Below are 15,370 nucleotides of genomic sequence, written 5' to 3' on the forward strand. Positions count from 1 at the left end.
GATTTTCAGGTCACTAGATCAAAGGTCAAGGTCACATTGACTCGAAACAGTAAAATGATTTGCTGATGATAACTCAAGAATGCTTACTTCTAGGATCATGAATCTTCATAGGTACATTGATCATGACTGGTAGATGACCCCTATTGATTTTCAGGTCACTAGGTAAAAGGTCAAGGTCACATTGACTTAAAACAGAAAAATTGTTTCCGGATGATAACTCATGAATTCTTACGCCTAGGATTGAAACTTCATAGGTACATTGATAATGACTGGCAGATGACCCCAATTGATTTTCAGGTCACTAGATCAAAGGTCAAGGTCACAGTGGCTCGAAATAGTAAAATGGTTTTCGGATGATAACTCAAGAATGATTACGGCTAGGATAATGAATTTTCATAGGTACATTGATCATGACTGGCAGATGACCCCTATTAATTTTCAGGTCACTAGGTCAAAGGTCAAGTTCACAGTGAGTTTCCTGGTGATAACTCAAGAAAAATTAGGCTTAGGATCATGAAACTTCATAGGTACATTGATCATAACTGGCAGATGACCCCTATTGATTTTCAGGTCACTAGGTCAAAGGTCAAGGTCACAGTGACAAAAAACGTAGTCACACAATGGCTGCCACTACAACTGACAGCCCATATGGAGGGCATGTATGTTTTACAAACAGCCCTTGTTTCATTTATAAACAACGTCTGTTGAATATTTATATTCCACTAAAATCAGCCTAAAATTAATGCTTAACAAACAATAACAGTTGCAATGATTATACGTTGAATACTCAATTCCATATTACTACATAAACATAGCCTTTAATTTGCATTTCATGGATTTGCTGCTTTATCAGTACAAAGTGCACACAATTTAGCCATTAACTGACACCTACCTTACTTGAAGCTCCGGAAGGAAAGAATGTCAGTTAAAGGGTTAAAAGACTAGTTCCAACACAAGTTATGTGAGCGGACCGGGAAATGCACTGTTGATCCTCGGGTTAGTAGTCCTGTTCTCTACCAACCAAGCTAGCTGGCCTGACAAATATAACTTGTAAATATTCATACAACTACAATATTTAAATTTCCTTCTGTCATTGCAGGGGAAAATTATATTAGACTGCTTGGTGACTTTAACCTGTCTGCAGATACCAAAGGTTAGTCGCTTGATTTAAATTATGGAACTAAAGAAAATTAATATATAATATGATGTGCCCCCCTTCAAAGAAGAAGGGTTATATTGTTTTCTGGATGTGGTCGGTCTGTCTGTCGGTGGACCAGTTCGTTTCCGATCAATAACTCGTCAATTAATGGACCGATTGGCTTTATACTTCACATGAGCATTGGCCTTTGACTGTAGATGATCCCTATTGACATTGGGGTCACTAGGTTAAAGATCAAGGTCACTATCACACTTATATTGTTTTGCTGGATGTCAGTCGGTTTGTCTGTAGGAGACCAGTTCGTTTCCGATCAATAACTCGTCAATAAATGGACCGATTGGCTTTATACATAATATGTGCATTGGCCTTTGACAGTAGATGATCCCTATTGAAATTGGGGTCACTAGGTTAAAGATCAAGGTCACTATCACACTTATATTGTTTAGCTTGATGTCAGTCGGTTTGTCTGTCGGGAGACCAATTCGTTTCCAATCAATAACTCGTCAATGAATAAAAGATTGGCTTGATACTTCACATGTACATTCGCCTTGACAGTAGATGACCCCTATTGATATTGGAGCCACTAGGTGAAATGCCAAGGTCACTATCACACCAAGTGTAAAATTCATTTCCCATCAATAACTCCTAAATGAATTGACTGATTGGCTTGATACTTCCTGTGTGCATTGGCCTTGGACAGTATATTACCCATATTTAAATTGGGTTCACAAGGTCAAAGGTCAAGGTCACTGTCAGTTATGATATGATATCATGCTGAAGAGTGTGTAGAGTAACTCCACACTGGTCTAGATGTAAGCCGTTAGAGTTCTTGGCTGTCAGGTCCTGCTCCTGGAATGGCTCGATCCATCTCTTCTTCTGCACTTCGTTGTCTGCTATCACTCCTCATATCTTGTCCATTACTGGCGTCTCTGATTTGACATATTTACCTGCTAATGTGCTTGTTAATATTGTTGTTATATTGTGTTTGATTTTGCTGATTTAAAGCTTTGTGTATTGTAAAAGATTTGTGTTCAAGATTTCCATCAGTTGATGTTAATTATCCCACGCCATAGGCGGAGGGATATTGTTTTGGTGTTGTCCGTCCGTCCGCCCTTCTGTCCGTCCGTCCGGAGCCATATCTTGAAAGTGCTTTGGCGGATTTCATTGAATGAGTATGTATATGGATAAGAGGATGATGCACGCCAAATGGCATTGTACACCATCTGTTAATAATGGAGTTATGGCCCTTTGTATCTTGAAAAAAATCCTTTTTTGAGTGTCAGATATATTACTTTTGTGTCCAGAAGCATAATGGCGGGGGGATATCAATTCACTGAATTTGCTTATTTAAACTTTGCTTACCATTGATTAATAGGTGAATAATATCGATTGAATTAAGTATGTTTATCAATGAAAATGTTTATCAATAAGTTCTTGTTCCTGATTCTCAAGTGAACATAAATGTATCATATTGTCAAACCATGGAGATTTAATTATGTTGATGCCATTATTTCCGCAAACAATCCAACAGTAAATATGCAAACTAATTGTTGAAAAGCTTAACATATGGAGATAATTTGTTAATGTTTGTTCATTTCCGATTTAAAATCTGTGAATATGATTATCAGAAGTATACGATAATGTTGTTTTAGACGGTTTTATGGTTATATATTTTATTCCCCTGTACAGGTCAATGTGACGTCGTGAGAGAGGGCCTGTCCAGTCCCTGGATCCCTAAGGGCTGGACGTGGGGCGGGGTCGTGAATGACCACTGCCCAGTGTGGGCCCAGTTCTACACGGGCCGTGACCTTGACACTGGAGACCTGAAGATCGGACCAGAGGCTATTAAATTTGCACTGACTGACTGATGTTTTGTAAAAGATTAGAATATTACACATGTTACTCTGGTTATGTGACAGACATCACTGATATCGAATTGGTGATGCAATTCTTCAAACAGTAAACAGTGAAAATATTCCACACTTTTCATTATGTTATTGCTGTGAAAATCGCCATTTAAACTACTTTAAAATGGAAGCCAATAATAAACTCATAAGACAAAATTAACCAGCAATTGAACATTTTTGTGTTTTAATATCAGAAATATTCTCTTGGTCAAATGTTAACAATTTATTTAGCAAATTTGTTCAACATGTTATGGCACATGAAGTTTGAAGATGTTGATGTTATTTTATGTTTTGATGTACTGCTGATTTCACATTAGGTGTACCATTCTTGGGAATGTGGAAAATAGTGAATGCCACATTTGTTTTTAAGTAGATTTTGTGTTCCTTGTTATAGTAAAACGCTCTATTCACAACATATGAACCAATAAACCATCTTTTATTACTTACACGTGAATGTCTACCGGTAATTATAATTCTTAAAAGTTTTGCTTTAATGTCAGAAATATTTTGTATAATTCTTATTTCAATATAGCTTACAATACTAATTAGATTGTGTTAATATAATTGAATACACAAAACAAATTATATTTATAATATTATCAACATTTGATAACGTTTTGTTCTTTTAACTTTGATATAGCATTTCTGCTGAATTTCACCATTCTTGGGAATGTGGAAAATAGTGAATGCCACTTTTGTTTTTTAGTAGTTTGTGTGTACCTTGTTATAGTAAAACGCTCTATGAACAAGGTTTTGTTGTTTAAAATTTGATATAGCATTTCTGCTGAATTTCACCAGTTTGTATTATTACTGGCTCCATTTTAATAATTTAATAATCAAAATATTTTATGATAGCATTTTTCGATTGTGAATTTTTAATTTTATGCAGTGCAGTGTAGAGCGGAAAATGCAATTTTTTTAATGAAGCATCCGTTTAATGCATAATTGTCATCATTTATTTGATCCTGTGTATTTAATATTTATAAATGATATTATGTCTTATTGAAATCTGTAATAATATATATATAGTTCCCTGTATGAATTTTTTATAGATTAAAATGAAATGTTTTGTTACATTTGGGAATATTTCATAGACCACCATGTTTTTGTCTGTTTAAATTAATTGTATACATTTTGAACAATATTAACATTAGTATTAAATGAGCGTCTAGCAATAGCCAAAAGTATGTATCGGGATAAACTTGTATTTGGGTTCATTTCCATTCAAGTAGAACAAGTAGAATGCATTTTTTAAGGTGTTTATTATTAGTATATACCGTAGGACTTTAAGATAATATGATTTTCAATAATGTAGTTGTATTTTGCTTTTGTTTGTTATTGCTAAATAAAAATTAGAGTTTGATATAGATAATTCTGGGACAATGCTACATATATATGCCTAACAGAATGTGTCCTGCATTTAGAAAGTGACTTCATATAAACATACTTGAGCTGTGATTTGGAAAAATATGGATTCAATACATGTGCGTATAGGATTGTCCCAGATGAGTCTTATGAAGTCTACAAGCGCTAATAAGGGACGACAGTTTCTCTTGCTTTTATTAAATTTCAATCTTCAGAAGTAAATTAGGGGCCATTAGTTATAGGCCAATATTTATGCATCTAAAACTTGAGAATAAGCAGCAACAGTTTATGTTCTTTGATCTATTACTTATGATTGGATTGAGATAATGTGCTGAAGATTTGTGGAAGTGTATACCCAGCGTACATACCCTACCTGGATTCCATTTCAAGCCAGTTGGGTTAAAGTCTATGTCACTATTATTAAAATTAGACAAACTTCACTCAGTTACACCGCTTTTATATTAGGGTATTGTTCCTAAATTGTATGAATTGTTAGCTCACCGCTTTTATATTAGGGTATTGTTCCTAAATTGTATGAATTGTTAGCTCACCGCTTTTATATTAGGGTATTGTTCCTAAATTGTATGAATTGTTAGCTCACCGCTTTAATATTAGGGTATTGTTCCTAAATTGTATGAATTGTTAGCTCACCGCTTTAATATTAGGGTATTGTTCCTAAATTGTATGAATTGTTAGCTCACCGCTTTTATATTAGGGTATTGTTCCTAAATTGTATGAATTGTTAGCTCACCGCTTTTATATTAGGGTATTGTTCCTAAATTGTATGAATTGTTAGCTCACCGCTTTAAAGGGATCTTTTCACGCTTTGGTAAATTGACAAAATTGAAAAACAATGTTTAAGATTCGCAAATTTTCGTTTTGGTTATGAAATTTGTGAGGAAACAGTAATACTGAACATTTACCATGCTCTAATATAGCCATTATATGCATCTTTTGACGATTTTAAAACCTAAAAATTATAAAGCGTTGCAACGCGAAACGATTGAATAATTTGGAGTGTTCTGTTTTTTTCGTTAAATTTTGTGAAACTACGAAGATTGCTTATATAAGGTATAAAATACGCTTAGTATGTGTAGTCGGCGGAATAGCTCAGTAGGCTGAAGCGTTTTTACTTCAGGACTCTGGCAGGACTCCAGGGGTCACTGGTTCGAAACCTGCTCCGGGCAATGTTCTTTTCCTTTTTTATATTTTATTCTTGATATTTTACTGGAGCTTTTACGATCCAATGTTCACATTTATCAATATAAAGCATTTAATGAATAAGTTAAAAAATGCCAAAATCTGTGAAAAGGCCCCTTTAATATTAGGGTATTGTTCCTAAATTGTATGAATTGTTAGCTCACCGCTTTTATATTAGGGTATTGTTCCTAAATTGTATGAATTGTTAGCTCACCGCTTTTATATAAGGGTATTGTTCCTAAATTGTATGAATTGTTAGCTCACCGCTTTTATATGAGGGTATTGTTCCTAAATTGTATGAATTGTTAGCTCACCGCTTTTATATTAGGGTATTGTTCCTAAATTGTATGAATTGTTAGCTCACCACTTTTATATTAGGGTATTGTTTCTGAATTGTATGAATTGTTAGCTCACCACTTTTATATTAGGGTATTGTTTCTGAATTGTATGAATTGTTAGCTCACCGCTTTTATATTAGGGTATTGTTTCTGAATTGTATGAATTGTTAGCTCACCACTTTTATATTAGGGTATTGTTTCTGAATTGTATGAATTGTTAGCTCACCACTTTTATATTAGGGTATTGTTTCTGAATTGTATGAATTGTTAGCTCACCGCTTTTATATTAGGGTATTGTTTCTGAATTGTATGAATTGTTAGCTCACCGCTTTTATATGAGGGTATTGTTGCTAAATTGTATGAATTGTTAGCTCACCGCTTTTATATTAGGGTATTGTTCCTAAATTGTATGAATTGTTAGCTCACCGCTTTTATATTAGGGTATTGTTCCTAAATTGTATGAATTGTTAGCTCACCGCTTTTATATGAGGGTATTGTTCCTAAATTGTATGAATTGTTAGCTACCGCTTTTATATTAGGGTATTGTTCCTAAATTGTATGAATTGTTAGCTCACCGCTTTTATATTAGGGTATTGTTCCTAAATTGTATGAATTGTTAGCTCACCGCTTTTATATTAGGGTATTGTTCCTAAATTGTATGAATTGTTAGCTTACGTGTAGACCTAGCTTGGGAAAACTAGATAAAAGTCAAAGTCGCTGTAAGTTAATTAAATAATTCCGCTTACATAACTTAAATTGTATGAAGAATTTCCGCTGTTTTTTGTAGGTGTAGGTAGATTCCACGCAGTCTTAGATGATGTAAGCGTGTATTTTAATCCCACTGACACATTACATGTAAAACAGAATTAGTTTGCATTATATTTAATTGAGTCTTATAATGTCAGCATATTGTTCCTACTGAAAATGTTTGTAAGGACAGTGCAAATTGCAAAATATTGTTACTTGTCTTTTATTCAAGAAAATACTGTGGGTATACCACGTACACTACTTTATGTATGGACCCACCTTTTGTCTTCTTGATCTCGACTGCTCAGTATACATGTTTTCCTTATACTTATTTCTTATTGCATTTGATAAATATTGTATTGATGAGGAAGATCAAATGTTCATTATACTGTCTTGAACAAGTTTAGGTTACAGCTAATTTCATAAAACAAAATTGCCACATATTAATGCATAGTTTATTATGTAACATGAAACTTTTTATGTGTCATAAAATACAACAGTGTACAAAACCAATTTGCCAAAACACTTTTTAATTTTAATTTCTAAATCTTGTAATATATAAATGTGTGTCTTTTGTGACACTATATTATGTTGGCAATGTATGCTTATTCGTTTCTATTAAACGCAAATGTTATTATTTATTTAAATAAAGACTAATAATAAATAATGTAAACCATTTACTTTTTTGATATTATTTGAAATGACCATTTTTCAAGTATTTGTAAATAGTCCTAAAAGCTTTTTTTTGTAGTATTATTTACTAACATTATTTGATGTTTCTTATAGGCACATTTATTTATTTCGAACTTTCTCCCTCGGTATTCTAACCAGGTCCAAGCGGGTAATGTTCATATCTTTAAAACACATCATTCACAACAAACATCATCCTAATATATACATTCACAATAAAACTGTGTCATTTTCATCATGGATATCATACACCTTGCGAACTTCAATATAAAATTTTAGTATCTGAAATTTCTATTTATTGGTTGCTCTCCCTTGTCGTAAAACACGCGTGTATATCGAATTGTATTAATACATATTTTTATGAACAAATGCTCAAAGTTTGCCTTTAATATATAGAGGATATTTGTTGGATTCGATGGGATATCAATTTTATTATGCCCCCCTTAGTAGAAGAGGGGGTATATTGTATTGCACATGTCGGTCCGTATGTCAGTCCGTATGCCCGTATGTCCGTCCACCAGATGGTTTCCGGATGATAACTCGAGAACGCTTAGGCCTAGGATCATGACACTTCAAAGGTACATTTATCATAATTCGCAGATGACCCCTATTGATTTTGATGTCACTAGGTCAGAGGTCAAGGTGACCCGAAATGGTAAAATGGTTTCCGGATGATAACTCAAGAACGCTTATGCCTAGGATCATGAAACTTCATGGGTACATTGATCATGACTCGCAGATGACCCCTATTGATTTTCAGGTCACTAGGTCAAAGGTCAAGGTAACGGTGACCCGAAATAATAAAATGGTTTACGGATGATAACACAAGAACGCTTATGCCTAGGATCATGAAACTTCATAGGTACATTGATCATGACTCGCAGATGACCCCTATTGATTTTCGGGTCAGTAGGTTAAAGGTCACGGTGACCAGAAATAGTAAAATGGTTTCTGGATGATACCTCAAGAATGTTATGCCTAGGATCATGAAACTTCATAGGTACATTGATCATGATTCGCAGATGACCCCTATTGATTTTCAGGTCACTAGGTCACAGGTCAAGGTCACGGTGACTCAACTTAGAAAAATGGTTCCCGGATGATAACTCAAGAATGCTTATGGTTAGGATCATGAAACTTCATAGGTATATTGATCATGACTCGCAAATGACCCCTATTAATTTTCAGGTCACAAGGTCAAGGTCACATTGCCAAAAAACGTATTCACACAATGGCTTCCACTACAACTGACAGCCCATATGGGGGGCATGCAGGTTTTACAAACAGCCCTTGTTTAACGAGGGCCCATATAAAATAATATGTTCACGAGTGGCGCAACCAAAAATATATTTTCTATGATAAAGAGTGAATTAAAATCGATATTCCATCGAATCCAACAAATGTTATTTTTATTGTATGCTTTTTTTCACCGTTTATTTACATTGTAAAAGAGTCTGACTGGAGTATATCGCTGGAGATATGACGTCATTTTGTCAAAAAAATTATGTCATTGCACAGTCATTCAGTGAAAAATATTGATATTTTTCACTGTTAATTTTCACTGTTCGAAACAGTAGAATGCCAGTTTTATTTCAATTATAAACCACCAGAACGCATAAAAGAAAAACAATTGTTGAATACTCCTCGATTAATCGTCATCATAATCAGCAGCAGCATTATTATCCTCATCCTCATCCCAATCATTATCAGCATCACCATTATCATCTGTATCCTCATCCATATTATCCTCATCAGCAGCAGCAACATCATTTCATCATCATCAGCAGCAGTAGCTGCAACAATATCATCAGCAGCATGATCATCATCACCACCACAACCACCATCATCACCACCACCATCATCACGACAACTACCACCACCATCATTATCATCATCATCCTTATCCGTCGTATTTATCGTCGACGCCGTTTTCGTCGTCGTCGGAATCATCATCATCGGTATCAGAAGCAGAAACCATAGCAGCAATAACAACAGCAACAGCATCTTTCAGCAACATCGTCAGTGAAACATCAACTTAATCACGCTAAGAGTTATTATTGTTAATAACAAAGTCAACGCCAACAATGCTATTTTTATACCCACACAAACGAAGTTTAGGGGTGTATATAGCAGTGACCTTGTTGGTCGGTCGGTCGGTCTGTCTGTCGGTCGGTCGTTCCGGATTAAGTGCCCGCTCTCTAATTCAAGTTGATTTCATTCGATCTTTACCAAACTTGGTCAGATGTATCTAGACGATGTCTAGGTCGAATACGAATATGGGTCATGCTGGGTTAAAAATGAGGTCACGGGGTCACTTAGTGTGTTTTTAACATTGAGCACGGTGTCCGCTCTGTTACTTAAGTAGTTTTCATCAGAGCTTCACCAAACTTGGTCAGAAGTTGTATATAGATGATGTTTAGACCAAGTTCGAACATGGGCTTTGCTGGGTCAAAAACTAGGTCACGGGGTCACTTAGTGCGTTTTATACATTCAGAATGTTGTCCGCTCTCTAATTCAAGTAGTTTTCATCAGAGCTTCACCAAACTTGGTCAGAAGTTGTATATAGATGATGTTTAGACCAAGTTCGAACATGGGTCATGGCAGGTCAAAAACTAAGTCACGAGGGTCACTTATTGCGTTTTTTACATTGAGCATGGTGTCTGCTCTCTAATTCAAGTAGTTTTCATCCGATATTCACCAAACTTGGTCAGAAGTTGTATCTAGATGATGTCTAGGTAAATGTTGAATATGGGTGATGCCGGGTCAAAAACTAGGTCGCTGGGTTACTTAGTTAGTTTTACAAATTAACCATGGTGTCCGCTTTTTAATTCAAGTAGTTTTCATCCGATCTTCACCAGACATGTTTATTTTTATTTTAACCAATGGCGATACTTATTTTACAATCAATTTAAAAGCAACACACGTTAAACAATTGAGTAATCCCAAACTGCCGCTACTGGTTAATATTAATAAAATAGACATGTTCATTTATAAAACTACATTATTTGAGAGCATAGAACTACGGACAAATGTTTTTTTATTATAAAAATATTTTTTTCTTGTTACATCTGAAAACAAAGCTCTATCATTATCGATGTTTAAAGGAAACTATTTTTAAAAATGATCATCATGGCAGGCACTATGCATACAGTGCATATATAACATATTAATATGATTCATTTGAACACATCAAGCAGTTTGAAATATATATTTTTTAAAGAAGAAATATAAAGCTTGTATATTTAATATTTATAGGTGAAGTCAAATGCGTTGACAATTATGTGAACATGTACATGCTTAAAAGCGCACTAATAAAATTGTATCAACATGTTCCAAATTGTATAAGTCATTAAAACAAAGGCATACATTGAATTTAAACTTATACAATAACATTGACACAAAGCATAAACATAATATCTGTCTACAGTTTTATTTCGTTTAGTAGTTTGTCACTTGCTCGGTAGCAAAAATTAACATTATGTTGTTCGCTGATTTGAATCTCACGGCATTATCGACTTAGGAGCCGTATTTACACAATTGTGTTGATTTTAATAATAACTACATATAAGAGAAAAGCTTCGGCGAAATATCTCTTAAAATTGAGATGAGCATATGTATATAATGTGAATGAATGTCAACATACATTAGACTAAGACCGTTTTGAAATAGGAAGATAATGTGTTTCTACCATATTTTCTTGTAACACCTATCGTCGAAAAGTCAACAACACATTAAGTTAGTATATGTTATAGCTCAATTTCATGTGTAGAGAAAACAACATAAAAAAGTATTATACGCCACATGGCAAAACAGTTTCAATTGGTACAATATATATTTAATATACAACCAGGTTCATATTAATATAGTATTCATCAAAAACAAACACTAATTCAAGATATTGAGCCTGGACTTATCTCAATGAGTATTGAAATTCGATTGATTATGTAACGATCGATATATTTAGCAAATTTTTTATAAACATCATCTTCAAGGATATCGCAAGCAGCGTCATCAACATCACCAATGTCACGTACAGACATGGCATAACCGGCAGAATCAGGCCATTCATATATTCGGAATCGTTTTACTGCAACATTTTTCCGTGCAGCAAGTTCCTGTTGAAATGGAATGTATTCCTGAACTGGGATTCGTTCTGGGGGATCAATACTAGAAGCACAACCAAATTCTAGCTTAATCCCAATTGAATGAGTATATATAGCCAGTGAGTCCACCAGTTCGCGCACTTTGGATGGTAGCATTGTGTCAGAGTAGATATTTAAATACTTCAATGATTGAGGTACCTGCAGTGCGATGTATGTATGGACATGTAGTGCTAATGTTTCCAGCTGTGTGAGTGATGATAGCGACTGAGAAAACGTTTCCGCATGCTTCACATCAATACCGGAAGATTTACGCACGCCACTCAGACTCAAACTCTTGATATTCTGACCATGGAAAGCCTCCCAGAGACCAGGACTCTCATGCTCCACATCAATACTTAGTGTTTCTAGATGTATGAGCGATGCAAGTGTCTTTGCCATCGACACTGTATGCTTCACGTCAATTCCAGTACGTTTCCACAAACCACTCAGACTCAGACTCTTAATATTCAGACCATGTACAGCCTCCCACAGACCTGGATTATCACACGGCATCTCAATACAAAGAGTGTCCAGCTGTGTGAGCGATGAAAGTGACAAGGATATCAACTCTTTATGCAAACCTCCCCACTCCTTACTCTTCAGGCTCAGTCTCTTTATATTCAGACCATGGATACCTCTCCATAGACCACGGCGTTTTGGATGTAACGTAATACTAAGCGTTTCTAGCTGTGTGAGCGATGCTAATGACTGATACAACGACTCTGCTTGCAAATCTTTACATTTACGATACTCACTCAGACTCAGTCTCAGACTTAGACTCTTGATATTCAGACCATGGAGAGCCTTCCAAGGTAAACTACTGTCTGCATACACACTAACATTAAGAGTTTCTAGACGTGTGAGAGATGAAAGTGATTTAGACAACGACTCTGTACGCAAATCGGTCCACTGAATCCAATCAAGACTCAGACTCAGAGTCTTGATATTCAAAGTATGGATAGCCTCCCACAGACCAGTACTCTGTTCCTCTACGCTAATATCGAGTGTTTCAAGCTGTGTGAGTGATGATAGTGACTGAGACAACAACTCTGTATGATTTAATTCGAAACCTTTGTTCTCACCTTTAATAGTCAGACTCTTGACACTCAAACCTTGGAGAGCCTCCCACAAACCAGGACAGGCTTCATCCGCACCAATACTAAGTGTTTCCAGCCGTGTAAGCGATGGTAGCAAATGAGACAACGACTCTTTATACTTTACTCTACCCTTACAAAACACACGCAGCTTATTGATATTAAGGCCATAGAAAGCCTCCCAAAGACCAGTACTATCTTCAGCCACATGAATATCAAGTTTTTGCAGCCTCATGAGCGATGATAGCGACTGAGACAACGACTGTGAATGATTTATCCTCAATCCTTCCCCCTTCCAACCATCCAGTCTCAAACTCTTGATATTCAGACCATGGAGAGCCTTCCACAGACCAGGACTGTCTTCAGTCACACCAATTCCAAGTGTTTCCAGCCTCTTGAGTGATGATTGCGACTGAGTCAACGACTCTGCATGCAACTCTCCCCACTTCCTACTGCTCAGAGTCAGACTCTTGATATTCAGACCACGGAGAGCCTCCCACACACAAGGAGTCAATTCATCCATTTTAATATCTAGTGTTTCCAGCTTTGAGAGCGATGCTATCGTCTGTGAGAACGACTTTTCATGATTCACTCTACAACCTCTCTTTACAACCCAACCATCTAGTTTCAGACTCTTAATACTCAGACCATGCAGAATCTCCCACAGACCGGTATCATTAGTTAGGCTTATTGATATGCTTTTGTTTGGATATACATCTAAACCTATGCGTCCAGTCGTGTATGATGTGTTGACTTCGCCCTCTCCACACGCAGTTAAGTGACAGTCATCCAGATAACATTTCATATTACAATTTTGTGTCAGCATCATGCTAAGCAGACTGCGTAGCCAGGTACAGGAACATGTGACACTGGTCAAGTCAATGTATTTGATGGAGGGGAGTACAGGTGGAAGCTCTGTGCACTGGGTTGGATCGGCAATATTTAGAATAATGCAGACCGGAAATTCCAATGTACCCACACTGGCAGAATCTGAAAAAATAATGAAGTTTTAGCAATTCTTATACATAGTAAATGTGGTTGCATTTGTTCAATATTGAATAATTAAAACAAAAACAATGTTTTAGTTTCAGAACGCATCCCGTCATAATACATATAAATCAGAAGTATTATTGTAGTGTTGTTTAGCTTAAAATATTCAATACTATAAGTTTTATTTTTTCGAATGGTTCACGTAAATTATTCCCAACTTGCAAACACGTTTACAATACGTTTGTATGAGTGTTATATTCATACTATGTTGTGTTCCACATTACTAGTCATATGCATGCTGGTATAAATGAATCTTTAAAATCAATATATAATCCACAATGAATATACCGTAGGTTGTAAACTAACAATGGCAATGTTCTATCAACTATTGAAAATATACTATTTAGATACACTCCCTTATCTACATGCATAAATAAATGACAACCCAGACAGCTTGCATTACCAAACACCTCGCATCGGTTATCTCCCGTACAGAGTATACCGTTCCTACTGCCATACAAATCAAAATTACTGCAACGAGATAAGATTGTTATAATTAAATGCCAACAATTGAACATATCTACAAAGTGCAATAAGGTTGCAAATCTGCTAATTTGCATTAACAATGCTTCGTTCTGTAGGGTAATAGACAAGTGTTTGCAAACGTTTTGTTAGCTCACTTTAGTATTTAACCCATTTATGCCTAGTGGACTCTACCATCCTTCTAAATTGGATTAATTTATTTCCAAAATTAGGGATGTCTATTATATGTATTTCTATATAAAGAATATTTTTTTACAGAAATTCCTTTAAACAAACAGCGCAGACCTAGATGAGACGCCGCATCATGCGGCGTCTCATCTTGGTGTACGCTGTTTGGCAAGGCATTTTTTCTAGACGCTAGGCATAAATGGTTTAATGTCAATAACATTTATTTGTATGTTTCAATTATTTTTTGCTGAAGTGAAGTTGAATTATATAGCTAACAAATGAGTTTAAACCTTGTGGATCTTTATAATTTATTGTTATTGTGAAATTTCCCTTTGACGGTAAACTTCTCGAGAGTTTCCGGCATAACACTATTTTTGTTGAAACATTTATTATGGCTTCTGAGCTGGATTTTAAGAAATAATATAAAGCGTAGATATTAGTTTGTTAAGAATAGTCATTAAGTAAAGAATACCATATGCAAATAGCAAAACATAAGAAATAAAAACAACCAAGTAGTTACACGTTGAATTGTGTTATTAAGTATATAAGACATGTGTAAGATATCACCATACATCGACATGCACTGTTTGACAACAAGAGCATTTTCTAGTTTCGGTCACAGAATAAAAATGAATGAATTATATAAATGCGTCAGCGAAATAACACAAACATCGGAGACTCATACTGAAAATACGAAACATTATCGTTAGAAAATGAAGAATTTGATTTCAAATTAAAACGGTACATTGATTATTTAAATTAGTTTTAAAATCACGTTGGAACTATTTCGATTTTAATGCCGAGTATAAAGAATATGACATTTCAAATTACAAAAATCCCGACACGTTTTCAAACATATTATTTTTTGTCAAAATACAACGTAAACGGTGCAATTTGAGAAGATTAACAGCAATAAAACTTAATGTTATTAGGCATAATGCTTACATTGTTCCTCTGACACTTTGAGCTGTTTAGCTCTTACTTCTCAAAATGTTCTGAATAAGTGTAATGAAGAGTGGCGGTCAAG

General features: G+C 35.2%; 2 protein-coding genes and 1 long non-coding RNA gene across 9 annotated transcripts in view; 2 read left to right on the forward strand and 1 right to left on the reverse strand.

Moving 5' to 3' along the window:
* LOC127843709 (endonuclease/exonuclease/phosphatase family domain-containing protein 1-like) overlaps positions 1 to 15,370 on the forward strand; it is a 560,124-nt gene that overhangs the window by 29,166 nt on the left and 515,588 nt on the right. The window lies entirely within an intron of this gene.
* LOC127843721 (uncharacterized) overlaps positions 3,686 to 15,370 on the forward strand; it is a 238,962-nt gene continuing 227,277 nt past the window's right edge. The window contains exon 1 of the long non-coding RNA XR_008032301.1: positions 3,686 to 6,756. This is a non-coding gene — a long non-coding RNA (uncharacterized LOC127843721). The remainder of the gene's footprint in view (positions 6,757 to 15,370) is intronic.
* LOC127843705 (uncharacterized) overlaps positions 10,635 to 15,370 on the reverse strand; it is a 253,090-nt gene continuing 248,354 nt past the window's right edge. For 4 of the 7 annotated variants that reach the window (XM_052373440.1, XM_052373438.1, XM_052373437.1 and 1 more), the window contains one exon: positions 10,635 to 13,632. In XM_052373440.1, coding sequence (XP_052229400.1) covers positions 11,297 to 13,632 — 2,336 coding nt within the window. In that variant the 3' untranslated portion in view covers positions 10,635 to 11,296. The remainder of the gene's footprint in view (positions 13,633 to 15,370) is intronic. The other 3 variants (XM_052373441.1, XM_052373442.1, XM_052373439.1) reach the window with 1 other exon arrangement.

The sequence above is a fragment of the Dreissena polymorpha genome, chromosome 9 (assembly GCF_020536995.1).
Source record: "Dreissena polymorpha isolate Duluth1 chromosome 9, UMN_Dpol_1.0, whole genome shotgun sequence".
In the NCBI taxonomy this organism is placed as follows: domain Eukaryota; kingdom Metazoa; phylum Mollusca; class Bivalvia; order Myida; family Dreissenidae; genus Dreissena; species Dreissena polymorpha.